At 45.2% G+C, this 26,420-nt stretch overlaps 1 protein-coding gene across 3 annotated transcripts in view; it reads right to left on the reverse strand.

The window, feature by feature from the left end:
• Positions 1 to 6,944: 6,944 nt before the first annotated feature.
• The window catches only part of endouc (endonuclease, polyU-specific C), a 33,989-nt gene continuing 14,513 nt past the window's right edge, over positions 6,945 to 26,420 (reverse strand). For 2 of the 3 annotated variants that reach the window (XM_041216050.1, XM_041216051.1), the window contains exons 2-7: positions 24,072 to 24,171; positions 23,513 to 23,624; positions 19,989 to 20,110; positions 14,785 to 14,897; positions 10,910 to 11,063; positions 6,945 to 9,570 (exon numbers count right to left, since the gene is read on the reverse strand). In XM_041216050.1, the coding sequence (XP_041071984.1) occupies positions 9,307 to 9,570; positions 10,910 to 11,063; positions 14,785 to 14,897; positions 19,989 to 20,110; positions 23,513 to 23,624; positions 24,072 to 24,171 (865 nt within the window). In that variant the 3' untranslated portion in view covers positions 6,945 to 9,306. Of the gene's footprint in view, positions 9,571 to 10,909; positions 11,064 to 14,784; positions 14,898 to 19,988; positions 20,111 to 23,512; positions 23,625 to 24,071; positions 24,483 to 26,420 lie in introns of those variants that run through there. The other variant, XM_041216049.1, reaches the window with a different exon arrangement.

The following is a 26,420-nucleotide window of genomic DNA, read 5'->3' on the forward strand; positions in this document are numbered from 1 at the left end:
TTTGGTGAAGAGAAATGTTCAAAGCAAATGATAAGAAAATCAACCTTAGTATTTTAGTACCCTGATGATTTTTCTCCAGGGTTGCACGCAACAGTGTCCTGGAGATTGATCCTCTATCCCTGGAGGGTTGGCAACCTTTTTTATCCTAAAGGAATTGCTAACTCCAGTTAAATATTAGCTACCTGGTCACATGTTCAACTTATCCAATTCCCTTATGGAAGTTATTGATGAATCTGCTTCCCCCACCCTTTCGAGCAGTGCATTCCAGATCATAACATTCTGCTGTGTAAAAAAGTGCCCATTGCTTCTCTCTTTCTTTTGCCAATTATCTAAAACCTGTGTCCCCTGGTTACCAACATTCCTGATGCTACAAACCGTTTCTCCTTACTTACTGTCAAAATGATTCAAAATTTTGAACAAACACCTCCGTAAAATCTCCCCTCAACCTCCTCTTCTCCAAGGAGAACAACCCCAGCTTCTCCAGTCTCTTCACATTACTGAAATCCCTCATCCCTGGTACCATTGTAGTCAATTAGCTGCTCTGAACCCTCTCCAAGGTCTTGATATCCTAAAGTGGGGTGCCCAGGATGGGACACAACATGTCAATTTCATCAGGCTTTTTAAACTGGTGATATAGGATAGGCTACTCATACACCCACCTGTTAAAAAATCTGTCATTTAAACACGTGTCCCATTATACATCCTGTTCAATTCTTATTTCCACTTCAAATCCACCACTGGTGAGATTGGGTGTAGTGGTAATTTCACACACACTCCTTCACACACACATCCCCCTTCACACAAGCATACGTTTCACAAACAGGCCCTTTCACACACAGCGTTTATGCACATACCTCTTCACAGACACCTGTAGACTAGTAATCTGGGGACAGAGGTTCAAGTCCCAACATGGCAGCTGGTAGAATTTAAATGCAACTGATTAATAAATCTGGATTTGAAAATTTCATGGTGACCATGAAACTCTCATTGATTGTTGAAAAAACCCATCTGGGTTTTCACTGATGTCCTTTAGGGAAGGAAATCTGCCATCCTTACCTGGTCTGGCCTACATGTGACTCCAGACCCACAGTAATGTGGTTGATTCTTATCTGCCCTCTGAAATTACCTAGTGAGCCACTCAGTTCAAGTGCAATTAGGGATGTCCTCATGATAGAAAAGCACATTCCAACTTATGAATTTTGTCAAGGTTCCATCCCTATAGTGTCACATCTGCTACGGAAATCCCCATCTATGCGTGCACTGTTACCTCCAGACTTGACTATGCCAATGCTGCACCCTCCATAAATATTTTTTTTTAAATGTGGGCATCACCAGCTGGGCCAGCATTAATTGCCCATCCCTAATTGCTCTTGAGAACTGAATGGCTTGCTAGGCCATTTCAGAGTCAACCATGTTATTGTCTGAAGTCACATGTGGGCCAGACCAGGTAAGGACAGCAAATTTCCTTCCCTAAAGGCCATTAGTGAACCAGATGGGTTTTTAATGACAACCAACAATAGTTTCATGGTCATCATTAGACTTTTAATTCCAGATTTTTCATTGAGTTCAAATTTCACCAAATGCTATGGTGGGATTTGAACCCATGTCCCCTAATCCCACTAAACTGATGATGATTGCACAATGTTCAGCACCATACATGACTCCTCAGATACTGAAGCAGTTTGTGTCCTTATGCAGCAAGACCTGGATAAGTGGCTGACAAATGGCAAGTAACATTTGCACTGTAGAAGTGTCAGGCAATGAGCATTGCCAATAAGAGATAATCTAACCATCAGTCCCTGACTTTCAATGGTATTACATTGCTGAATTCCCCACTCTCAACATCCTGGGGGTTACCATTGACCAGAGACTAAACTGGCCTAACCATATAAATACTGTGTCTACAAGAGCAGGTCAGAGGCTGTCAATTCTGCAGTGAGTGACTCACCTCCTGACTCCTCAAAGCCTGTCCACCATCTACAAGGCACAAGTGAGGAGTGTGATGGAATACTCCCCACTTGCCTGGATGAGGGCAGCTCCAACAACACTCAAGAAACTCGACACCGTCCAGGACAAACAGCCCATTTGATTGGCACCCCATCCATCACCTTCAACATTTAGCCCCTCCAGCACCAATGCACATGGGCAGCAGTGTGTACCATCTACAAGATGCATTGCAGCGGCTCACCAAGGCTCCTTAAACAACACCTTCCAAACCCACGATCTCTACCATCTAGAAGGACAAGGGCTGCAGATAGATGGGAACACCACCACCTGCAAGTTCCCCTCCAAACCACTCACCATCCTGATTTGGAAATATATCACTGTTCCTTCACTGTCACTGGGTCAAAATCCTGGAACTCCCTTCCTAACAGCACTGTGGGTGTACCTACACCACAGGGTCTGCAGCGGATCAAGAAGGCAGCTCAGCACCACCTTCTGAAGGGAAATTGAATGAATGAATAAAACAAAATTAAAAAGTTACTGTTGTGTAAAGGAGTCCACATGTGCTTATTTCTGAGCCCACTTCAGTGTAGAAAGAAATGATCAAATTTGCATTAAGTCCCATGTTGGTGGAGTGCTGAAAGATTTGAGGAGCAGATTGTAGCTGCTTATCTGAGGCAACTTTCCAGGAACTAGCAATGAGTCCATGTTCTTCATAAAGAACACTTACAGCCTTATCAGTGGCTGGAGACCTTCCCGGTCCTTCAGTCAAGATGAACGAGATGGATCCTGACCCAGGGCTGAGAAACATCTAATGTTGCAGCACAGAAGCAGGTCATTCAGCCCGTCAAGCCTGTGCTGGCTCTCTGAAAGAGCGATCCAATTCGTCCCACTCCTGTGCTTTTCCGCAAAGCCCTAACATGTTTGTCTGACCCTCCCCTGTCTGTGGTTTTAACAGAGATGAGTTATCTTTTGAAACTAAAGTGCTGCTATTGAAATAGAAGATGAGGGATAGTGCTTTGTTATTTGTGAAATTATTAATAGCAGTGGTTTCAGTAACACAGTAAAAATAACAGCATGCTATCAGTAACAGGGATTAGTGTTTATTTTCAGATGGCTGTGTCATTATTATATACAAGTACTGGAAGTGTATGCCCAGCTTCTTTCTGACACACTGACACAGTTAGTCTGAAATGTGCAACTTGATAGGCTCCTCATGCCTCATAATTCCTGAAAATTCCCCAGTGCAGGCTGGAATGATTGGGCCATTGAGTCTGAAAGCTCTGGTTAGGACACAACTAGAGTTGTGTCCCATTCTGGTCACCACACTTTAGGAAGGATACGAGGGTCTTTGACAGGGTGCAGAGGAGATTTATCCGGAAGGGTTTCAGAGGTGAGGGGGTTTAGTTACAGGGTTAGGATGGAAAGGCTGGGATTGTTCTCCTTGAATCAAAGGAGATTGAGGGGAGATTTGATAGAGGTGCACAATATTATGACAGGTTTAAATATGGTAGACAGGGAAAAACACTTCCCATTAGCTGATGGCATGAGGACTAGGGGACATAGGTCAAAGGTTTTGGGTAAGAGATGCAGGGGAATATGAGGAAGAACTCTTTTACGCAGTGAGTGCTAATGACCTGGAACTCACTGCCTATGAGGGTGTTGGAATGGGTGATGATCAATGATTTTAAAAGGGATCTGGATGGGCTCTTGAGGGAAATAAACTTGCAGGGCTATGGGGACAGAGCGGGGGTGTGGGTATGACTGTGGGGAGCTGGCATGGATTCGATGAGGCGAATGGCCATCTTCTATGCCGTAAATGATTGCAGAGCAGCACAGAGGAATCCATTTGACCCACTGAGTCCATGCTGGCTCCCCGTAGAGTAATCCAGTTGGTCCCATTCCCCCGTTCGATTCCTGTAGCCCTGCGAGTTAATTTCCCTCAAATGCCCATCCAGTTTATTTTTGAGAATCATCAATTGGTCCCCGCTTCCATCATCCTCGTAGGCTGCAAGGCCCAGGTTGTTATCACTCACGGTGTAAAATGGTTCTTTCTGACCTTGGGTGGTCATCCCATAGCAACATCGATGCCGGTCAATAGTTCCGAGTCATACTGGTTTAAAGCAGTGAAGGCATCACCCTTCATGCACAGGAACCCATGCAGTATTTTCTCAAATCCTGCTGTGATTTTACATTCCATGAGCCCTATTTATATTCTGTTCCATCCTCTGACTGAAAAATGTTGCCAACTTCTGTGTTTTCTTCCAGCTTCATCCATAATTTTAAACTCTGCTCCTTCCCCTCCAACATTTCAACCATCACGAGAACTCTCTCCCTAACAGCACTGTGTGGGTGTACCTACACCACATGGACTGCAGCGGTTCAAGAAGACTGCTCACCACCACCTTCTCAAGGGCAACTAGGGATGGGCAATGAATGCTGGGCCCAGCCAGTGACACCCACGTTTCTTAAAATGAATTTTAAAAAAAGAGAACCCCCCGTATCCAAATCTTCTGAAATACTCGCGCTATTCTCAAATCCCCACTGATCATTCCCCTCTCCAGAGATTTAAGTCTCAAGTCCCCGCCACCCAAAGGGTTAACAGGGAACACATCCCTGCCAATACCAACTGTCCTGCAGCCATTTAACGCTTGGCGGGGTGTTAATTGACTAAGGGCAAGACTTCTGTCCCCATAAGGGGAGAAAGCCTCACCTGAAAGAGTTTCCGGCCGATCAGATTGGCCGGCAGCACTGTTGTTCCAGCAACGCCACGTTCTGGGGTGTCCGCTGCTGGGACGACCGACAGAACCCGAAGAGGTTGTCGTGGATTCTGAATCGCAGATAAGTTCTGTGGTCCTGGCTGAGCCCAGCTGCCAGGGTCCAGCAAGGTGGGCGGGGTGGCGGTGCTGGGTTTGAGGGGCTGTTGGGGGAGGGGGGTGGGGGGGTTAAAGGGAGGGGGTGTGACCTTGTGAGGAGTGGCTCTGATGGACGCAGGGGACCCAAAAAGGAGGTTCCCTGCCCACTTGCCCAACGTCAAATTTCCCGGTAAAAGCGGCTGTTGTCCCCACCTGGTGTGGGCCTCTTCCTGTCGTGGGTAAAATAGCGGATGTGGGACAAAGTACTTAAGAGGCCATTAATTGGCCACTTAAGGTCCTCAATAGACTGAAGGGCTGGTGGACTGCACCCTGCAAAATGAGGGAGAGGTCAGGGCCGTGTGGGTAGTTGCGGGCAGGCCAGGTGTTACACTTTATGAACCCACCCACCCACAAGCTTTCAAACCAACAGGTGGGGGACCATAAAATTTCACCCACTAAGACCAAAACTAAACAGGATTCTCCGGAAGTGGCCTAACCATAGCTACATACAGATTCAACATCACCTCCTTTCACATAAAACTCACACCTTGCGTACATCCCAACATTTTATTCTGCCTCTGAATATCCAACACGCCTGTTTTTGTGGCCAGTTGTCTTTTTTCCCCATTGTCTCCCTCGTTAGTTGCGAATCAAACACTAACTCCTCACAATCTGAGCATAAAATCCTTGAAGCAAAAACAAGGTCTTGGGCTTTGTAAATGGGAGCACAGAGACCAGAAGGGAGCTGATTAATGAACCTTTTTAAAAAACCACAACTTCGGTCTTAGCTGGAGTATGGCATCCAATTCTGGGGAACCACACTTTAGGAAGGATGTGAAGGCATTAGAGAGGGTGCAGAGAAGATTCACCAGAATGGTTCCAGGGGTGAGGGACTTCAGTTAGGAAGATAGATTGGAGGCATTGGGATTGTTCTCCCTTAAGAAGGTTGATGGGGACATTTGATAAGAGGTGCTCAAGATCATGAGGGGTCTAGAGAGCGTAGATAGAGAAACTGTTCCCATTGGCAAAAGGATCGAGAACCAGAGGACACTGATTTAGAAGTGATTGGCAAAAGAACCAAAGGCAACATGAGGATAAACTTACACGAGTGGTTACGATCTGGAATGCACTGCCTGAGAGTGTGGGGGCAGGGTCAATTGTGGCTTTCAAAAGGGAATTGGATAAACACCTGAAGCGAAAGGATTTCCAGGGCTAGGAGGAAAGATCAGGGAGAAGGCTAGTACAGACTCGACTGGCCAAGCGGCTTCCCTCTGTGCTGTAACCAATTCTATGATTCTACACCAATGTTGAAATTTGCAGCTCCTACAGAAACCACATAATTTAGTCTGGCGCTTCAGGGCAGTACCGAGGGAGCGCCGCACTGTCTTAGGGCCAGTACCGAGGGAGCGCCGCACTGTCTTAGGGCCAGTACCCAGGGAGCGCCGCACTGTCTTAGGGCCAGGACCCAGGGAGCGCCGCACTGTCGGAGGGTCAGCACTGAGGGAACACTGCACTGTCGGAGGGTCAGTACCAAGGGAGCACCGCACTGTCGGAGGGTCAGTATTTAAAGTGCTGCACTGTCGAAGGGTCAGTACTGAGGGAGCACTGCACTGTCGGAGGGTCAGTGCTGAGAGTGCTGCACTGTTGAAGGAGCAGTACTGAGGGAGCACTGCACTGTCGGAGGGTCAGTACTGGGGGAGTGCTGCACTGTCGGTGGGTCAGTGCTGAGAGTGTTGCATTGTCGAAGGGACAGTACTGAGGGAGCACTGCACTGTCAAAGCTGCCTTTTATCTGGATGGGATGTTATTGCAACACACAACCTGCCTGCCTTGCTGGACATAAAAGATGAGGGGCTGATTCAAAAAGGAAAGAATCTTAATGTCTAAGCCGACCTTCTCCTTTCAACCAACTCCACCAAAAAGAGTCATCGCATTTGCTGCCAAGGAATCTTACTGTGTGCAAATTGGCTGCACCGTTGCCTAAATAATAATGCCAGCAGTTCGAAAAGTAGTTTATCACTTGTGCAGGGCTTTGAGCTATTCTGAGGACTTGAGACATAACAATGAAGATACACTCTATCAGGGTATAACCATCTTAGCCAATAATCTTGAAATAATTGTGTAGAAATAAGAGATCAAATTCATGTATTTGTAGCAAACTTTATTTCAAGCTTATAAAAAGGTGAACATGCATTGCAGAAATTGAACTTTTAATATTTGCATAGAGTAAACTTTGGTCAAATATATATCCCATAGTTCTGTTGAGCTTTGAGACGTTAAGGTTAAGTGTCAATAAGCAGCATCAATAAAAACGGTTGGGAACAAGAGGATAGAAATTTCAATCAGTGAATTGTTTACCAACATTTAAACTTGTCCCCAGGACTCCCTAACGTAACTCAGGAGTTAACTCATTTCAGATTAAACACCCGTGTGCAAGTGGCACATGACACAAAAACACAGCAGGTGTGCTATGAGCTCGAGTGGGATCAAATATTGGGTGAAATCATCTCTTCTAGGAAAACAAAGACTGAACTTTACAGGAGTAAAGTTTTTTTCAAAATCAAATACTGAAATCTGAAAATAAGGAAAGCATGCGACCACTGCAGGAAGCGTTTGGTTAAAACTGAAAATCAGAACAGTTTAAAAAGAGGAGTGCTTTTTGAAACAGCTGCAGTAGAAATTTTCCAGCCGCTTTTACCAATATTGACTTTTTAAAAAAAAACGTAGTTCAGGCGTGAGGATCGGCGTGTCCTGGGATTGCAACAGCAGCAGAGTTGCTGAGGTTTGTGCAGAGGAAAGGTTTCAGCATCTTAAAAATCCCAAGTTTTGGGCTGGTGTGTGAACAACCCCCAGTTTGAGGTAAACCTGAACACCTTTAAGCACCTTGTCTCCATTAAATCATCCAAAACTAAACTTCAGACATCGATTCAAACCTCAGCGATCCTTGTGAGGTTTGGCACTTGGGGTGCTAAGTTGCGGTAAAGGTCTGATCAGACCAATAATGTCAAACCCTCCCTGCCTCTGAGCGCTAAGGGAACTCCCTCAGAGTCCCACTCACCCTAGCTCCATCTTAAACTCTGGGAACAGCCCCATCAGAAAAAGTTCCTTGAACCTTTCCCGCACCTCGGAGACTGAGAAAGGCCCAAACAGGATCAGATAAAAGCTTTCCATCTGGACCAAAAACATTAAAAAAAAACTCAAAAAATTCTTTTTTCTTTTTTTTTAAGGCCGACTGAAATATCAAAAAGTGTGTGTTTTTAAAACTTCCACAGTTCAAAATTCATAGTCAATTCAATTAATGTCATTAATATTAGTACACAGGCTAGGGAGCAGAGAATATGCAGAACATTAAAGTAGGGCTAACCCTTAAATCATTGACTACTTCATGGGTTAAAGCAGATAAAGTGCGTGAAGCTAAAAGCAAATGCACGTCAACAGCTAGAAACACAAACTAATGGCTGTGGCTCTTTTTCACATTGGCGAACCCTCGAGGGCGGAATGGGGAGAGAACACATTTCTCCCAGTTTCAAATAGTGCCAGACTTCCACATTCGATCGATCTGAAACTGTTAAGACTGCTGCGTCAGGGGTCTTATTACAAAAAAAAAGCACTGATTTCACTTAGAAGTGAAATAACCATTTTTAATCCAACTGGTGACAAGAGGGTTAGCAAGAGATTGTTTTCTAACTGATATTAAAACGTGGTGGCTTGTCATTTTAGGGTTTTAATGACGAGTATTTGGTGCGTGATGCTCTGCTTCATTAAGAGATCTTAAGAGTCTACGATAATCTTACTATATTATATTGTAGTTTCTGGAAGTTTCAGAACTTATTATATTATATTAAAAAAAATTGGCAAAATAAAATCCTGAATCAACATATTAAATTCAAAAACCAGCCCCACCATTTAAAGGGCATCGTGTGGAATGTGTTGATTTACAGAGGCATGGGACATAGAGGTAACTTTTGAAATTAATTCCATGCCGAGCATTAACCCAAATAAAAAGGCAGTTGGATTTTTCACTTGGAGACTGGCCCTGAGGTGTCTTTTATACACAGCAACAAAAATCGATTCTATAAAAGCAAAATACTCCTGATGCTGGAAATCTGAAATAAAAACGGAAAATGCTGGAAAAACTCAGCAGGTTTGGCAGCGTCTGTGGAGAGAGAAACAGAGTTAACGTTTCAAGTCCGGTACCACTCGGTTCCAAGTAAGAGTCACACTGGACCTGAAACGTGGCCTCTGTTTCTCTCTCCACAGATGCTGCCAGACACGCTGAGTTTTTCCAGCATTTTCTGCTTTCATAACAAATTGATTGAGATTTCCAAACAGGAGACCTTTGCAAAACGTGCGGTAATTTAGTGCACAACATACAGAGGCTTTGAGCACACATAACCATACGAAACCATTCCAGCATCAACTACAGCCTGCTTACTGGACGGATGCAAACTCTGCTGAGATTGAGCAAACTTCGTATAGCACTGTGGTTTACTGGGACTGCCGCAGGTTTAATCCAGGGGCGTGTTGTTGCTGCTGAGCAGGATGGGGTAGGAAGATCCAATGTACTTCCCATGGCGATACACGATGATCTGCAAGTGGTACTCATCCACCATCACCAGCTCCCGCGAGACCTTGGCCTGCGACAGGAGGAAGCAGATAGTGTAGACAGCAAACTCAAACTCAGGGCTCACTCCGATAAAGGAGCTACCCACAGGCTTCACCATCTCCTTCCAGCTGAACTGCAGGGTCAAGACATGATCATCTTCATCAGGCTGTGGAGAACACCAAAACATAAAATCAGTATGATTCCACTCGATAACAGACATATACCCAACCCTGCACCTGATAACATACTACCTCACCACAACACTCAAAACGCTGGTTTACGCACTGATGACACAGCTGATCAGGTCCCGAGCCCAATAGTGTGAATGGGCAGCAGCTGAGAAGCAGGAATGAGCGCCCCTCACCATTAACCCACATGGAAGCAACAGGAAAGTATCTCGATGTGGGTAAAAATACGCTGAGTGGGATAAGGAAGGGACAGAGTTTAACAGTAACAGTACATCAGAGAGTAAGGTCCATGCAGGGAAAAGTAGTTTAAAAAAAAAAGGACTGAATTCACTGTATGTGAACATAAGAAACATTCACAATAATCTTAAATGAACTGGTGGCACATCTAGAGATAAGTGGCTTGGATCTAATTCCCATCAGAGACACGGGGAAGGATTTTCCCCTCATTATGTGGGCGGGCCTGGGAGCGGGTCTACAACCCGCGATCAGGCCCCGATTTCACGCTGGCCGGCCAATTAATGGCCAGCGTGAATCAGACGCTGAAATGCTGAGTGCTGCCTGGGTGGGAATGGAGGGGGTTGGAGTGAAAGAGGAGGAAGGCAAGTGCAGAAGTCAGCAAATCCGCGTGCTCAGTGAAAGCTCCCTGAAGGCACAGAACTGTGGGGCAGAACATTAAACAAGAACTTATTGTAGCTTTTAACAATGGCAATGTAATAGTTGTGGGAGACTTCAGTCTTCATATGGACTGGGACAATCAAATTGGCAAGAATTTGAGTTTGTAGAATGCTTTGTCAGTTTCTTGGAGCAATACATTGTGGAACTAACTAGGGATAAAGCTATTTTAGATCTAGTATTGTGCAATGAGACATGGTTAATTAGTAATGTCACAGTAAAAGGTCCACTGGAAAATAGTGATCATAACACAATTGCATTCCACCTTAAGTTTGAAAACAACATACTCCAATCGGGTTAGTTGGGTAAATGCACGAAAAAGGTATGGTGGTAAATAAATAGTGGGAAACATTTGAAGAAACAATTCAAAATGTTCAATAAAGATACATTCCATTGAAAAAAAGCTCAGTGAGAAAGATTTACCCATGGCTCACTAAGGAGGTTAAGGATAGTATCAGCATAATAAAAAAAAAAGAGGCTTATATAATGTTGCAAAGAACAGTAGTAAGTTTGAGGATCATGAGCATTTTAGAAAGGACCACCAAAAGCCGATAGAGGAAAAAAAAAATGGAATATAAGAGTAAACTAGACAGGAATATGTTCCAAAGACAACAATGCCAGAACACCGAGTGCTGCTGCTCCCACCCTGGTCTTGTCCTTCCTGGCCACAAAGCCTTTGTAATCAATGTGGTCGTGCTTCTCCTGCAGGTAGAATTGGACCCAGTTGTGCAGCCCCATGATCTCTCTCCCGCGTTTGGTCTCTCCAACAAACACATGTTCAAACCCCGAAGAGTCCCGCCTGGAGGAAGCAAAAAGACCAATAAAAAGTCTGAATGTTAATCCATTGTGGAAGCCTCTTAGAACATTTGATGCAAGAAATCTGCTGAATCCCACACGGAGAAGGAACGTTTAGCTCCACTGCTCCGCGAGTGACACTAGGGTTTTCCTTATCCCAAACTTCCTTCCCTCCCAGTTAAAAGACAGCATAAGTTATATAGTTCATGACAGGAGAAAGTTCAAACATGAGTTAAAATTGACGGGCAGGCTTGAATTCCATACAATTACCCCTGTAGGTGGACATTGGCTAGGTTAAATGTCACGTAATGTTAGCTCCTGGGGCTGTGGCTGCAATTCCAACGGGTGATTTGGTGTTTCCATGCACTTGCATAGCTTGGCCACTGGGTGGCCAAGGTCCTGTCATAAACCCATTCGGTGAACATGAGGTTTCCGCGAGTAATTTTGAAACCAAATTAAATGCAGTGAAATGTCTTTAACCTATTTAATCAGCAAACTTAAAACATAAAAACAGATCATTTGGCCACAGTTTTTTCAAACAAGTCTGGTATCTGCAGCCTGACATTTTGGTGAGGTGGAGTGCGCCTTTTAATAAAAAAGAAAGGCTTGCATTTATATAGCAACTTTCACAACCACCGGATACTCCAAAGTGCTTTACAGCCAATGAAGTACTTTTGAGACTTTGTCGCTGTTGTAATTTGGGACAATTGGCAGCCAAGTTGCACACAGCAAGCTCCCACTAGCAGTAATGTGATAATAACCAGATAATTGGTTTTTTGCGATGTTGATTGAGGGATAAATATCGGCCAAGATATCGGGGACAACTCTCCTGCTCTTATTCAAATAGCACCATGGGCTCTTTTACATCCACCTGAGAGGGCAGGAGGGGCTTCAGTTTAACATCTATCCTGAAAGATGACATCTCTGATGGTGCAGCACTCCCTTGACACAGCACTGGAGCGTCAGCCTTAACTTCTGTGCTCTTACGAAATGGAAGTAGTTTAAATAAGTTATATTTGCATTTGTAGGTGTTAGGAATGAGTTTTAACTTTGAAGTTTAAGTTTGGATTTGCATTTCTGTACCTTGTGCGTTAAGGAGAGGTTAAACTGAGTTTTAGTTTCACTTTGAAAAGGTGGAACATGCACATATGTTCCACATGAGTTTATGACTTAAGAAGTTAAGCAAACACAAGGGGCAGAATTTTACGCTGGGTGTGAGCCTGAGTGTAAAATAGTGCGTGATATTTCGCGATACTAAGGCCATTAATGTATTAACTGTTAATGTAATGCCTGTTCAACATTATGGTTGGTAGGTGGGTGAATCCGCCGGGCAGCATCTGGATTTTTTGAGGAAACCTCATCCAAGGGCAGGGTGAGGTTTCCGAGATTAATTTTTAAAAAAAAAAGCGTTTGGGCAGAAGTTTTATAATCTATATGGTTTGGGTGAGTGAGTCCGATGTGTGGACATTTTTCTCTGCATTTCAAAATTTTCATTCGATGGTTTTCAAAGCCTCAGCGTCCTGAGGCAACTCTCTGCCTTCAGGGAGCTTCCACTGCGCGTCACCCCCCTGCACCCGCGCTGATATCGGCGCTCGCCCTCCTCCTGCCCTCGCCCCAGCAGCGCTGGGCCTTTCAGTGCGCCTCTCACGCTGGCTGCCCGCTAACTGGCCAGCCGGAGGGGCATCTTACTTGGGGGCCCATCACGGGTGTCAGTCCGTTCCCCTGCCACTCCGGGGCCTGCCCAATGACCTCAAAATTCTGCCCAAGTGGAGAATTGGGCTGTTGCCTAGCAACAGGGGTCCAGAGAGGCAGGTCCCTCCCACAGACACACAGAAAAACTAAAGGAACGGCAGTTTTAAGTTCAGTTTGAAGCCAAGACCCCCAGAGAGTATAGACACTGGGAGAGGGAGCTGCAGGTTTTCCAAAAGGTCCCAAGGCTAAAGGAGTGAGACAGAAACAGGGGAAAGTCTCAAGAAGACCTTCTAGTCAAAGGAAAGACAGGAGCCTGGAAAAAGCCCTGTTAAGGGAAGTTAAGAGTGAGGGGCAGAGGGAAAGGCTCCAAGCTACAGATTTAAAGAGACTAAAGCTGCAGAAAGCAGGTTTAAAGCAAGAACAGTTTGCAAGAGGCAAGAAGGTCCAGAGAGACAACTGAAGGTCTGTAGCTCTTTGCTATGAGCGTGTGAAGTAGTGGTGTACTGTTGACAGCTGAGTCAGTGAGGGAAAGTGGATGAAGATGGCTTGAATGCATGTGGTGACCCAGGGAAAGAGGAACATCAGAAGGAGAGTTCGAAAACTTGGAGGTGAACCCTTATGGAAGGCAAGGAGAGAAAGCGTCGGATTGGGAGAAGATTCCAAGGCGAGGTTTGGAGAGTGGAGATTGGAAACCCTCGTGTGAAAGACAGAGTGCAGTGAGACTGGTTGGCTCAGAGTGTGACAAGCATCTGGGGGGAGTTGAGGAGAGATCCATAGCGTCTAGTTGCAGTGACATTTGTCACTTGGTTTCGGAGTGTGGTCTGTCTGACCACAGGTCACCACAGATGTACACAGACTGTGTACTTATCTTGAACATTAGAGTATAAGATAGCTCTTGTAACTTGTATTAGCTTTATAAATCTGTATACATCTCTAAAAGGTACAGTTATGGGTGAAAGAGTATTGTAATGTAGTTCATCTTTTCTTGTTCAATAAATGTTTTATTCTTTTGTTAAAAGTTCATCAGCTGATTCCTGTGGCTCTGCTCAGTAGCAACTCTCCACATTTCTAAACAAGCTGGGTTCCACCCTTGGATCAGGCTTGTCCAGGGGTAACCTCAGCTACGGATCATAACAGTACTCAAGTCCTGGAGTGGGACTTGAACCCAGAACTTTGTGGCTTGGATGAGAGTGCTACCAACTGAGCAACTTTAATTCAGTGAATCGTGGGCACGCCTCCTAAACTAACCCCCTGACCAAAGCTTCGTAGCTTGCTCCTGTGGGCTGTCTCAGTTAGCTCCCAGAAGTCCATCGCTTGGCCAACTGCATCAGCAACACCAACACCACCAGCCCCCGCCGACCCTGGACAGATTACTGCCCCTTCCCCACTGAAAAAGTTTCAGAGTTCACAGCCCCTCATACCTTCTCGCTCAGAGAGAGAGAGCACAACCCCTGGCAGAATTTGCCACCCACCCAGTAACACACTTTAAAATAAAAAAAAACCATTTTCGGGATGTGGGTTTCGCTGGCTGGGCAAAGCATTTATTGCCCATCCCTAGTAGCCTTTGAGAAGGTGGTGATGAGCTGCTTTCTTGAGCTGCCACAGTCCATGTGGTGTAGGTACACCCACGGTGCTGTTAGGAAGTGAGTTCCAGGACTTTGCACTTCCAGCCCGACACAGATTCTTCTTCTGCCTCTTGTTCCCTTTGCCACCTCTCACCTGCCCTCTCATCCCCCATCCCACCCCCTGGCCTCTGCCCCTCATCATTCCACCCCACCCCTCACCTGCTCTGCTCCTCCCCTTCCCACTGCCTTGTACCAATTGCCCCCGCCGGACTCTGACCTTCCTTTACCTGACAATTACACTCGGTGTTGACTCCCTGTGCACCGTTCCATAAGTAATCGACTGACCAATAATAGAAAATGCTGCTACTGAACGGAGCTTGGCTGCAGGGACCCTGGGTCACATCTAGCGCAGACAACTGAACAGAAATGAACTAAATTCTGTTAGATGCTTTACTGTCATAAACATACCCACGGTTTCCTCCTCTGGAATACAGCTGAAACCAGATGTCGTAGAGATGTTGCTTGAACTCCTGCGGATCAGCCGATGTGAGGTTTTTACCAGCAAGGTACTGATGAGCTAACTGAGGAAAGGACAATTGCGAGAGTCACGGTCAACGTATTGGATTTCACAGTTACTGCTCAGTTTAATCCACTGATATTAACATCCTCTAACTTAATTGCAATTCAGACACCACAGGGGGGGGGGGGGGGGTGCAGTTTTAACCTAACTCATCCTTATGGGGCTCACCGACTAATCGGATCAACTGAACCCGAGATCACGCTTCATTAAACGGGAATCTGTCTGTTTCCCAACGCGTGGGCCCAATTAAGATTCACCCCTCAGTCAGTTGGATAAAGTTATTGACCTTGGAAATACAGATAACAGGCACGGGGAGCAGCTTGGAGTTGCTTTTGTTCAATAGCCAAACAAAATGTCGCAAATTCATAAAAGGAACAGGTTTTAACTGGTGCTTGATGGTACATTTTACCCATGGTGTCAGGTCAGGGAAAAATCTCACAGCTAAAATAGTCAAAGCATTAAAAACAGAAACTTTGATCATTATTTTGTCGGGAATGTGATTGAAGGTGGCAAGTACAGGCACACAAATATCCAACCTGGACAGGGCACTCTAAGATGCTAGGAAACCAGACCTGTGAAATGGAAGAATGCAACCAGGATTGTAAGACTTTATAAAAACATCCTGGAGTGTATATGATTACTTTTAATAACATGGAGAGATTTGGCAGGACTTTGCTTCAGGAAATGAAGTTGGATATGGTCCATGATGGGGCACATTGTACACTGAAACCAGGAATTGGCAAAAGTTCTGAAGTTTAGATCCCAAAATTACTCATCACTCAGACAAGTGCTGATTCCCTTTATGACTTCAAAGTCTTCAATCCTTATCGTATATTCCCTCTTGGGAACAGATTCATGTCCCTTACTCTCAGCAAGAGGTTACCCACCTTCGAGCCTCATTGTTTTTCAAACAAAATGTGCCGCGGATTCCATGGGTATCACTGAGTTGTAGGATCCCAGCTACAATGTAAAGTTATCAGCCCTTTGGTAGGACTCTTGGCTCCAAGTCAGGAGGTTGTGGGTTCAAGTCACACTCCAGAAACTTGGCTACATAACCCAGGCTGACACTGCCAGCGCAGTACTGAGGGAGTGTTACATTATCAGAGGTTCCGTCTGGAAAAGATGTTAAATCAAGTCCCCGTCTGCCCTCTAAGGTGCACGTAAAGATGCCATGGCGCTATTTTTGAAGACGACCACAGAGTTCTCCCCATTATCCTGGCCATTATTTCTCTCTTGATCAACAGCACAAAAACAGATTATCCTTGTCATTAGGATATTGCTGGTTGTAGGAGCTTTCTGTGGGCAAATTGGCTGCTGTTTCTCCTGCATTACAACATTGACTACACTTCAAAAAACAAGTAATTCATTGACTGTAAAGTGCCTGATGCCCTGAAGCTGTGAAAAGCGCTATATTGATACAAATATTATGAATGGGAATATGTTCTTATGGATTCTGCATTATCAGTGATGGTCTTTCTCAGGGGAATAAACTGCTTGGTGTGCTGTCAATCTCTGGTCTAACACCTGGCAAAGTGGGACAGATTACAAAAGGGTAAAGTAAGAAGGGTTGATGTTACTGGACTGATAACCCAGAGAACAGGATTTCAAAATGCACCATTGCAATTTAAGAATTTGAATCGGTTTCAAAAAAGGAAAGAGCTTCGGTCAGTAAAAGTGACCGTGAAGCTGTCGGATTGTTGTGAAAACCCAAACTGGTTCGCTAACCTCCTTTAGGGATGAAAAGCCTGTCATCCTTAACTGGTCTGGGCATATGTGTGACTCCAGTCGCACATCAACGTGGACGACTCTTGACTTCCCTCTGAAGTGACCCGACAAGACACTCAGTTATATCAAACCCCTGCCCAGCAGTAACCCCCTACCACCATCGAGTGAAAACCAGGGATGGGCAGACTGACAATGAACAAAGCTATTAAAACATCTTTGTGTGTGTGTGTGTGTGTGTCAGCGTTGATGAGCTTTGGGCTCTGAGAAATCTAAAAAGTGTCCAAAGGGACCTGGGTGTCCTGGTTCATGAGTCACTGAAGGCTAGCATACAGATGCAGCGAGCAATTCATCGCAAGAGGATTTAAGTACGGGAGTAAAGATGTCTCGCTGCAATTACACACGAACATGCAAATTAGGAGCAGGAGTAGGTCATTTGGCTCCTTTGAGCCTGCTCCGCCATTCAATAAGATCATGGCTGATCTGATTGTGGCCTCAACTTCATGTTCCCGCCTACCCCCCGATAACCTTTGACCCCCTTGTCAGTCAAGAACTTATCCAGCTCTGCCTTAAAACGATTCAATGACCCTGCCTCCACTGCTCTGCACCTGGAGTACTGTGTACAGTTTTGGTCTCCTTACCTAAGGAAGGATATACTTGCCATAGAGGGAGTGAAACAAGGTTCACCAGACTGATTCCTGGGATTGCAGGTTTGTCTTATGAGAAGAAATTGAGGAAACTGGGCCTGTTTTCTTTAGTTTCAAAAAACAAGATGTGATCTCAGCACAACTTACAAAACTCTTACAGGGTTCAACAGGGTAGATGTGGTAGGATGTTCCCCCCGGCTGGTGAGTCTAGAACCAGGGGACACAGTCTCAGAATAAGGGGCAGACCATTTAAGATTTGAGATGAGGAGGAATTTCTTCACTCAGAGGGTGGTGAATCTTTGGAATTCTCTACCTTGTGGAGTCTCAGTCATTGAGCATGTTCAAGAGAGAGGTGGATAGCTTTCTGGATACTAATGATATCATAGGATATGGGAATAGTGTGGGAAAGTGTTGTTGAGGTGGATGATCAACCATGATCTAATTGAATCGTGGAGCAGCCTCGATGGGCCGAATGGCCTACTCTTGCTCCCATGTTCCTATGTCCTAAAATGATCCGTGATTCTGCACCTGTGGTAGCATCATCTGTTGCTAAGGAAACTCTGCATCAAGTGAAGTCATCGACTCCTCTATATCAGCTGGGTATCCCTGGATTTCTAAGGCTGACTGTACTCATTTATCTGCTTCTGAATATTGCAAAAAGAAAAAACATGCATGATGACCATTCCCTTTCTGAGCTGAGTGTAGAATTAGATACAATGATCGGAGATGCCAGAGACCCACATTGTGGAATCTTGCAGAATATGTCAATCCTTTGACAGATGTTGGTAGCTCAGGGATTTACTGCTGGGGTCAGTGCCAAAGAACACGGCTGGGAACCCGGGCCCAGCTCATCTATTCACTCTGCAACATTCTAATTTGTCCGGGAGCTCCTAGACTCTAATGCCATGATTTTTGATTTAGACTGGCTCTAATTGGCTGGCTAACATTTGTCAAAACCTAGAAAATTATTACAAAACAGGAAATGCAGCAAAAACTCAGCAAGTCTGGCAGCATCGGAGGAGAGAGAAACAGAGTTAACATTTCAAGTCCAGTTATGACTCTTCTTCAGACCCTTCCTTTATCCTAGAAAATCACTTTTAGCACCTACAACAGAACATTCCGGAGGTTCACGCTCCAGGGTCAGCTAGTTTCACTCTCCTGGGAAAATCTAATAATAGAAATATAGAAAAGCCCAATTGGCTCAAATAAATGAACTAAAGCTCAACGTTCCGACTAAGTCACTCCTGGAGAGATCCTGACTGCTTTGGCCATGAGAAATTTAATCTACAATGTGGTTTGCCAAAAGGGAAAAAAAACACTGGTGAAACAGCACAGGTGGTAGAGGGTTACATAATGGATTCAGCATGGACTCAATGGGCTGAATGGCTTCTTTCTGTGCTGTAACAACGCTACAATGCTGGAATGTGCACCACTGAGTTACATTCTCATAGAATCTTACAGTACAGGAGACCATTCAGCCCATCTGTGCTGGCTCTTTAGCAGAGCTATCCAATTAGTCCCACTCCTCCGCTCTCTACCCACAACCCCTGCAATTTTTCCCCCTTCAAGTATTTATCTAACTTGCTTTTTAAAGTTACCATTGAATCTGCTTCCCTTTCAAGCAGTTCATTCCAGATCACAACCACTCACTGTATATATTCCTTTTTCCTCCTCATGTCACCTCTAATTCTTTTAAAACTGCATCCTCCGGATAAATTTCCAAGATTGTATTTGGTCCCTGGTTTTCTCCCCCCGAGACTGTGCTGCTATTGTGTGTGTGTGTGGGGGGGGGGGGGGTTTGTTGGAATGACATGGTATCTCCAAATAATATTCAGTGCAGCTAAAGAAAGAAGCGAGGCTCAAATTTAGCCTGTGGGCCGATGAATAGATGAACAAGCCGAGCTTGTTGAAAAGCCAATGAGAGACACTGCACTCAGCAACTTGCCGCTTTTCAAAATGACTGTGCTCCTTTTTTTTTTAAGAAGCTGCGTTGCATGCTGAGCTTCTCACCATCGTGGATGTTCCCTCATTTGCAATAACCCTGCATCTAAACTCTCAGCTCTTCTGACCTGAGCCCTTTTGTCCACTTTCCCTAATCCTTCTCCTTACCACTGGTGGCTGTGCTTTCAGTCCCCCTCAGTCCCATGCAAGTTGTGAACCCTTCAACCTCTTTCAAGGTGCTGCTTAAAGCCCAACTCTTTAAGCAAGTTATTGGTCACTTCTCCCAACACGTTCTCCTTTGTACCCAGGTCCAAATTTTACTAATACCTCTGTGAAGCCTCCTGGGATGTTTTGCCACACTATTGACACTGTATCAATCTTCTGGTTAAAATCAGAGGATCAGCTGCTTTGCAAGAAGAGGAACATTGTGTCTTTGTACCAGCACAAAGCATTATTCTGGTAAAGTTGTCCCACTGGGCCTACAAAGCCAAATTTTTGTTAAGCAAACAATGGGCGGATTTCTACCGGGGTCATTTAAGAGGCCATAAATATTCTGCCTCCGGTAGTGTGTTCCGGAAGAGGTCCTTTATACGAAGTGCAATAAATCCGAGTCTCACCCAAAGTGTGGCAGACGGGAAGTGCCCGCTTGATATGTTGGTATTCCGACAGTTTCCGTCACTGGCTGCTTTATAAATTCAACTGACACAGCTCCTACCACATGTGGTATTCATGATTTCAGAAACCTGGTACAATTCACAAGTCCATTTGTCGACACCACCCACCTGCATGACTTTTGTTTCAAGAATCGCATCGAGAAAGCAACTGTTTTCAGCCCTCTCTTCTGGAGTCACCACCTCAGCAATCCCAGTCGACATTTCGTAATTGTCCAAGAGGACAATGAAGGCTATTCAAACAAATAATTAAACATTAAATTATGCGACCGGACAGAACGATTTACCAAAAATATTATCTTTTAAAGTATCTCAAAATGTGCAACTAAGACGTCCTCTAAGGTTATACCATTGGGAAAATCTAAAAATAGAGAAAACCCAGTTGGGTGAAATAAATGAACCAAACTAAGCCACTCCTGGAGAGATGTTGGAGAGTTTGTCCAAGAGAAAATCTAATCTACAATGCAGTTGGCCACTGGTAAAATGGCACAGGTGCTAGAGAGCTACATGACGGACTCAGAATGGACTTGATGGGCCGAATGGCCTGCTTCCATTCTGTAATGATGTTACAATGCTTTAATTTGGTGGTGGGCGACCTGCATGTGGCCCATCGGGGTTCCGAGTGTGGCCCACGAGACGGTTTGTCCATGTGCAGCATTGCGCTGCTACGAATCGATCAGCACGCCTGGCGAATTATGGATAGGCAGGCACAGTTAAACCATTGTGGCTGCCGGTGGATGTGGGAGGTTGCGCCTTTGATACTTCTGGCAGTAATTCAGTCCGTACACACTGACGGCTAAATGTTTAACCCCTGGTGAATAGAGAGAGAGACGAGCCACAAAGCAATTCCAGAGATTTCATTCAGATCTTACTTAATTTGGCTCCAACGGATCGCTTTGTGTTGAAGCAGTGTGACAAAGGAGAATCGAGTGCAAAATCAAAAAGTACAGAGGAAGAAGTAGTAGCCAAAAAGGGGGAAAATCAGTGATGAGGCAGAATGGTAAAAGAAAGTTGGGAGCTGGATTGTTTTGTTATTGAATAGAAGGGGAGGACGTTTTGCTTCATTTGCAATGAGGTGATCTCAGTTCCAAAAAAAATACAACGTTAAGAGACATTATGAAGCATGCCATTCCTCTCACGGGGCAACATTTCTGATAGATTCTGCCCAACTCGATCGACAGCTTCCAAATCTGAAGGAAGCCATGGAAACACAGAAGCAGGTACTTAGACGAGCGTTGAACGAGAGTGACGCAGTGACTTTGGCTAGCTTTCGTATTGCCTGATTACTTGCGAACAAAATGGAAAGCCATTATCAGATGGCGAGTTAGTGAAAAAAACGCCTCATTGAATCCGCGGCTGTTTTATTTGCTGGGTTTAAAAAGCAAGAGGAGACGATGAAACGTGTTAAAAGGTCTGCAACTCAACAGACATACCATGAGTCGCAGAGTGCATGATGTAGCTGCCAGTCTGACAGGGCAGCTTTTCAGAACTGTCTGTTCAGGTGAGGGTTTCAGTATGGCGCTGGATCAATGCAAAGATATTAATGACATTGCCCAGCTATGCGTATGGGTTCATCGTGTTGACAGTGATCTGAATGTGACAGAGAATTTTTAGATCTCTTGGGGAAACACAGGTAAGCACAGGGCTCAGTATTTTCCAAGGCATTTACTGGTTTTCTTCCCCCCACCAAAGAGCATGAGTTACCTTTGGAAAAAACTGCATCAGTTACAACAGATGGGTGTCCCTCTTTGATAGGAGAACACCGTGGATTTGTAGCTTTGTTGAAAGCTTGTGTACCTGACATATTTGGTGTGCATTGCATAATACCCCAAGAAGTGTTCTGCGCTAGATGTGACAAGTGAGGCAGACCGAAAGCTTTAAAAACAAAAAACTGCTGATGAGGGAAATCCAAAACAAAAACAGAATTACCTGGAAAAACTCAGCAGGTCTGGCAGCATCGGCGGAGAAGAAAAGAGTTGATGTTTCGAGTCCTCATGACCCTTCCACAGAACAGAACAGTTAACTCTTTTCTTCTCCGCCGATGCTGCCAGACCTGCTGAGTTTTTCCAGGTAATTCTGTTTTTGACCGAAAGCTATAATGGACAAAGTGGAACAGATTATTAACTCCATCCGTGCTCGCCCCCTGCATCACATCAGTTTGTGGAAATTATGGACCAAATTGAAACAGGATATGGAGACCTAGTCACGCCCACTGAAGTGCGCTGGCTGAGCTGTGGTAAAGTACTGGACCTGCCTCCTGGCACTTCTACCAGAAACCCAGCGGTTCCTTGCTCAGGAATCTCAAATCTAACCAGAGTTAGAAGATGAAAACTGGATTTTGGATGTGGCTTTTCTCGCTGGTCACCTGAACGCGCTGAACGAGTTGTTGCAGGGGGAGAAAAAAATCACCTCGTACCCACGATAGTTGCTAGTGTCAGAAATTCACACGACACCTACAGTTAAAGTCCGCTCAGTTACCATCACGTGACTGCACTCACCTCCCAAATTTGAAAAAAAATGCTGGAAAAACACTCTGATCAAGGAAATGAACCTGATCCATCTGTCCACATACAAGGGCTGTCCACACTGGCAGAGTGAGTTCAGAACCGCTTTTCTTCCCTGAGTGGTCTGAAACCCGAACTCGCGTTGCTCTCAAATCCATTTGAATTTAATCTGAGCAAATGTGGCATAGTACGGCAAAGGCTTGTGGGGGGGGGCGTGGGGTCGATAAAAGGAAGTTTGAGGAGGAATTAATTCACGTTCATGCCCTGGATGAAGACAAAATGAACCAGCTAAAAGAGGAAAGTATATGAGAAGTTTAGTTGAACGTCCCTGGTCCAGTTCTCCGCTAATGCATTGCAAAGCTGATGCCAATCTTCGGATCGACATGCACGTGAGCAGTCTTATTCTGCTATGGGACACATCAAATGCAAGGAGCACAACAGGCTAACGGATGAAAACCTCAGCACTGAACTGGGAAGCATCCGCATATCCCTGAGTCCTAATCTAAGGTCCAACCAGAAGGCACACTTGAGTATGATGTAAAGGAAGCATAAATACTTATTCCGTTTTTACCATTTGAAGTTGATGACAGTTCTATTAATATATGAATGGTTAAACATTTTCTGTAACTCGTTAGGAAATATTCGGCGTGTATTCAATGTATTTAATCTTATTCGTGGGGTCATGGCCGATGCCCCATTTCAATCCTGCAGCCCACTGCGATGAAGGAGAGCCACTCACGTGGCCCACTCACTAGCCCAGGTCGCCCAGCGCTGATTTAACTGCCCCGTAGCCCTGCTCATTGTAAGTCGAGTGATGCAGTGTGTGTTGAAAACACAGGAACATTATACCATACGCTGCAGAATGCACTATTCTGCTAAAATGGAGCAGTGTTCAAACTGGTCTGTCCCTTAATTAGTGCAAACTCTGATCAACGAGAGGTTAACTGCTGTGGCTGAGCAGCCTGGAGTCCTCCGCACAATCCGGAATCAGAACCGGGTGTAAAACAGAGAGCCAGAAGGAAAGTAGTGAACAGATCACATCAGATCTTCAAACTGGTGTTCAATGATCAAACTCAGTAAACTCTTGATTCCTATGGTTAGCTTGAATATTACACAAACTTTAGAACCTACCAGCAAAGGACTTAATCGTCCGTAAACGCTCCTCGTTCACGTAGGAAAACAGTGGCCTGCGGGCATTGTCTCTTGCATTGTTACTTCCAGCAGGGACATAAGAGGCTTTTCCCTGCAAGAGAAGCAGAGGTTGCTTTTATTGCTAGTCTAACAGCAGAATAACCAACATTACCCAATACTGCGCCTTCAAGTTCCTCACCAAGCCACACACCATCCCGACTTGGAACTATAAATCGCTGTCCCTTCATTGCCACTGAATCAAAATCCTGGAACTCCTTCCCTAACAGCGCTGTGGGTGCACAGGGACTGCAGAGGTTCCAGGTGGCCGCTCACCACCATCTTCTTCTCAAGGGCAACAAATGCTGCCCACCCCACCCCCCACCTCGGACAATGCTCACATCTCACGAGTGAGTAAAATAAAAACTGCTCTGTATAAATCCCAATGCAACCAACACTGCCCAATACCACGCTAAACAAAACCCAACACAACTGACACGGTCCACTGCACCAAACGCAGGTCCAAACGCAGTTTTTAAAGCTACTTGAAAATGATGCCAACCTGCACAGAGATCTGATAGTCTTTTCCAGGCAGAAGGCGATTCTCGTCTGCTTTCCAAAGTTCATTCAGTATCTTGGAAAGGTCCTCGTTCATTACCATTCTGGGTGGGGGGCAGGGGGAGAAAAAAAACACAGCAAGATATAAAAAAACACTTTTTGTTTGGAGGGAGAGGGGATGAACTTCCTTTCGTTCTAGTCGTGGCTTCGGTCTGTCCCACGCAGAAACAAACACAGCCAGTTTGTTCCGATACCACATGACGTGAGACTTGCACTAGCAGCCTCAGGACATCTCAAGACGTTTATAGCCAATAAGGTACTTGTTTTTTAAAGACGTGTAGTCACTGGTGATTTCAATTACAAGTCAGTAACTAATTACAGAGGGATAAAAACAAAATCCTCCACAGATGCTGTCAGGCCTGCTGAGGTTTTCCAGCTATTTTTATTTTAATTACAGAGGAAAGTAACTGAGTACAGAAAACAGTCTAAATGCAAGACAGACGAGTCAAAACATCTGTGTTATAGATACAGTATCTTTCCCTTCCTGACCATGACAATTTTGGCCAAAACCCAACTATTTTCTTGGCATGCATTCCTCAGAACAGTTCTGTGCTCTATCAGGAATCCCTCATTTCAGCCCAGTTCGAGGCTCCCTAAACAGAAGGCACGGGGAGGAGACTCTTCAGCCCATCGGTTAATTAGGTCATTGTTTAGGGTTCATACAGACTGATTTGGGAGATCTACAAGCCTTGGCGCCGCATATAAGTCCGACCTGTTCAACAAAGCCGGTCACAGTGCTGAGGCCAATTCCTTAAGTTAACTCCATTGGGGAAGGGGGAAGGAGGAGGAGGAAGGAAGGGGGAAGGGGGAAGGGAGGGGGAGGGGGGGGTGGTGCGAAAGGTTTGTTTCCTAACTCACCACCTCCTCACGGCAATTGGGGACAGGCAATAAAAACCAGATTTGGTTATTGACACCCATATCCTGAGAATGATTTTCTTTAAAAAAACATCTCTATTTACCTTCATTCGTGATTTTGGTTCTTGGATTTTTACTCCTGGCTCCACTTACAATATCTGCTCAGCTACTGCAGAACACTTAAAAGGGACATAACCAGAGCATAACATTCCCCTCATTCTTGGCCCTGACCCTAATGAATTTATTTGTTCATCAGACGTCCCATGTGTTTCCTGAATCAGCCACAGAAAGAGTGGAGTGGGGTGGGGTGGGGATTCTTCAGGGTTTTAACACTCAAAACAGTTTAAGTACTAAACTTACAAAATCCCTTTTTGTATAGAATTCATCCATAACTGTAATCCTGGGATGAAGGGGGAAGGGGTTGACTTATCAAGAACGGGTTAGGCCTTTATTCATTAGACTTTAGAAGGATGAGGGGGTGATCTTATTAAAACGTGCAAGATTCTGAGGGGACAAAAGCAGAAAAGGCCGGAAAAACTCAGCAGGTCGGACAGCATCTGTGGACATAGAGAGAGAGAGAGAGAAACAGGGTTAACGTTTTGAGTCCATATGACTCTTCTTTGGAGCTACCAGGTTCTGAGGGGATCTTGAGAGGGTAGGTGTTGAGAAGATGTTTCCACTAGAGGGGGGAATCTCGAACCAGGGGACATGGTTACAGAATAAGGGGACTCCCATTTAAAACTGAGATGTGAAGGAATTTTTTCCTCAGAGGGTAGCGGATGTCTGGAATTCTCTACCCCAGAGAGTTGCCGAGGCCAGATCACTGAGAGTACTTAAAGGCACGACAGAGGAGTTGAGGCCTGGGGCAGATCAGCCATGATCTTATTGAATGGCGGGGCAGGATTGAGGGGCCGAATGGCCTACTCCTGCTCCTATCTCTTATGTTGTGTAACAATTGGAAGACAAAAAAGATGATCATCATTTTAACATTTCACTGGGTTTTAGAGGTTTCATAGTTGGAAGCAAAACATTTAAAGGTATGAAGTTTTCATATCCCCAAACGGGTAGCTAACCACAGTTGCCAGCTGTGGCTCAGTGAGTAGCGTTCTCACCTCCGAGTCAGAGCTGTGGGTTCGAGTTCCACTCGAGACTTGACCACGAAACCTAAGCCGAGTCTCCAGAGCAGTATTGAAGGGGCGCTGCACTGTGGGAGGTGCCGTACTTTGGATGGGACATTAAGCCGAGGTCCCGACTGCGCTGTCGGTGAGACGTAAAACGTCCTATGGTCGCTATTGAGGGGAAAGCAGGGGAGCTCTCCTGGGTGGTCCAGGGCCAATATTTATCGCCCAATCAACATCACTACAGATTATCTGGTCATTATCTCATTGCTTTTTGTGGGAGCTTTCTGTGCACAAACTGGCAGCCATGTTCCTTACAC

This window comes from Carcharodon carcharias, chromosome 21 (genome assembly GCF_017639515.1).
Source record: "Carcharodon carcharias isolate sCarCar2 chromosome 21, sCarCar2.pri, whole genome shotgun sequence".
NCBI lineage: Eukaryota > Metazoa > Chordata > Chondrichthyes > Lamniformes > Lamnidae > Carcharodon > Carcharodon carcharias.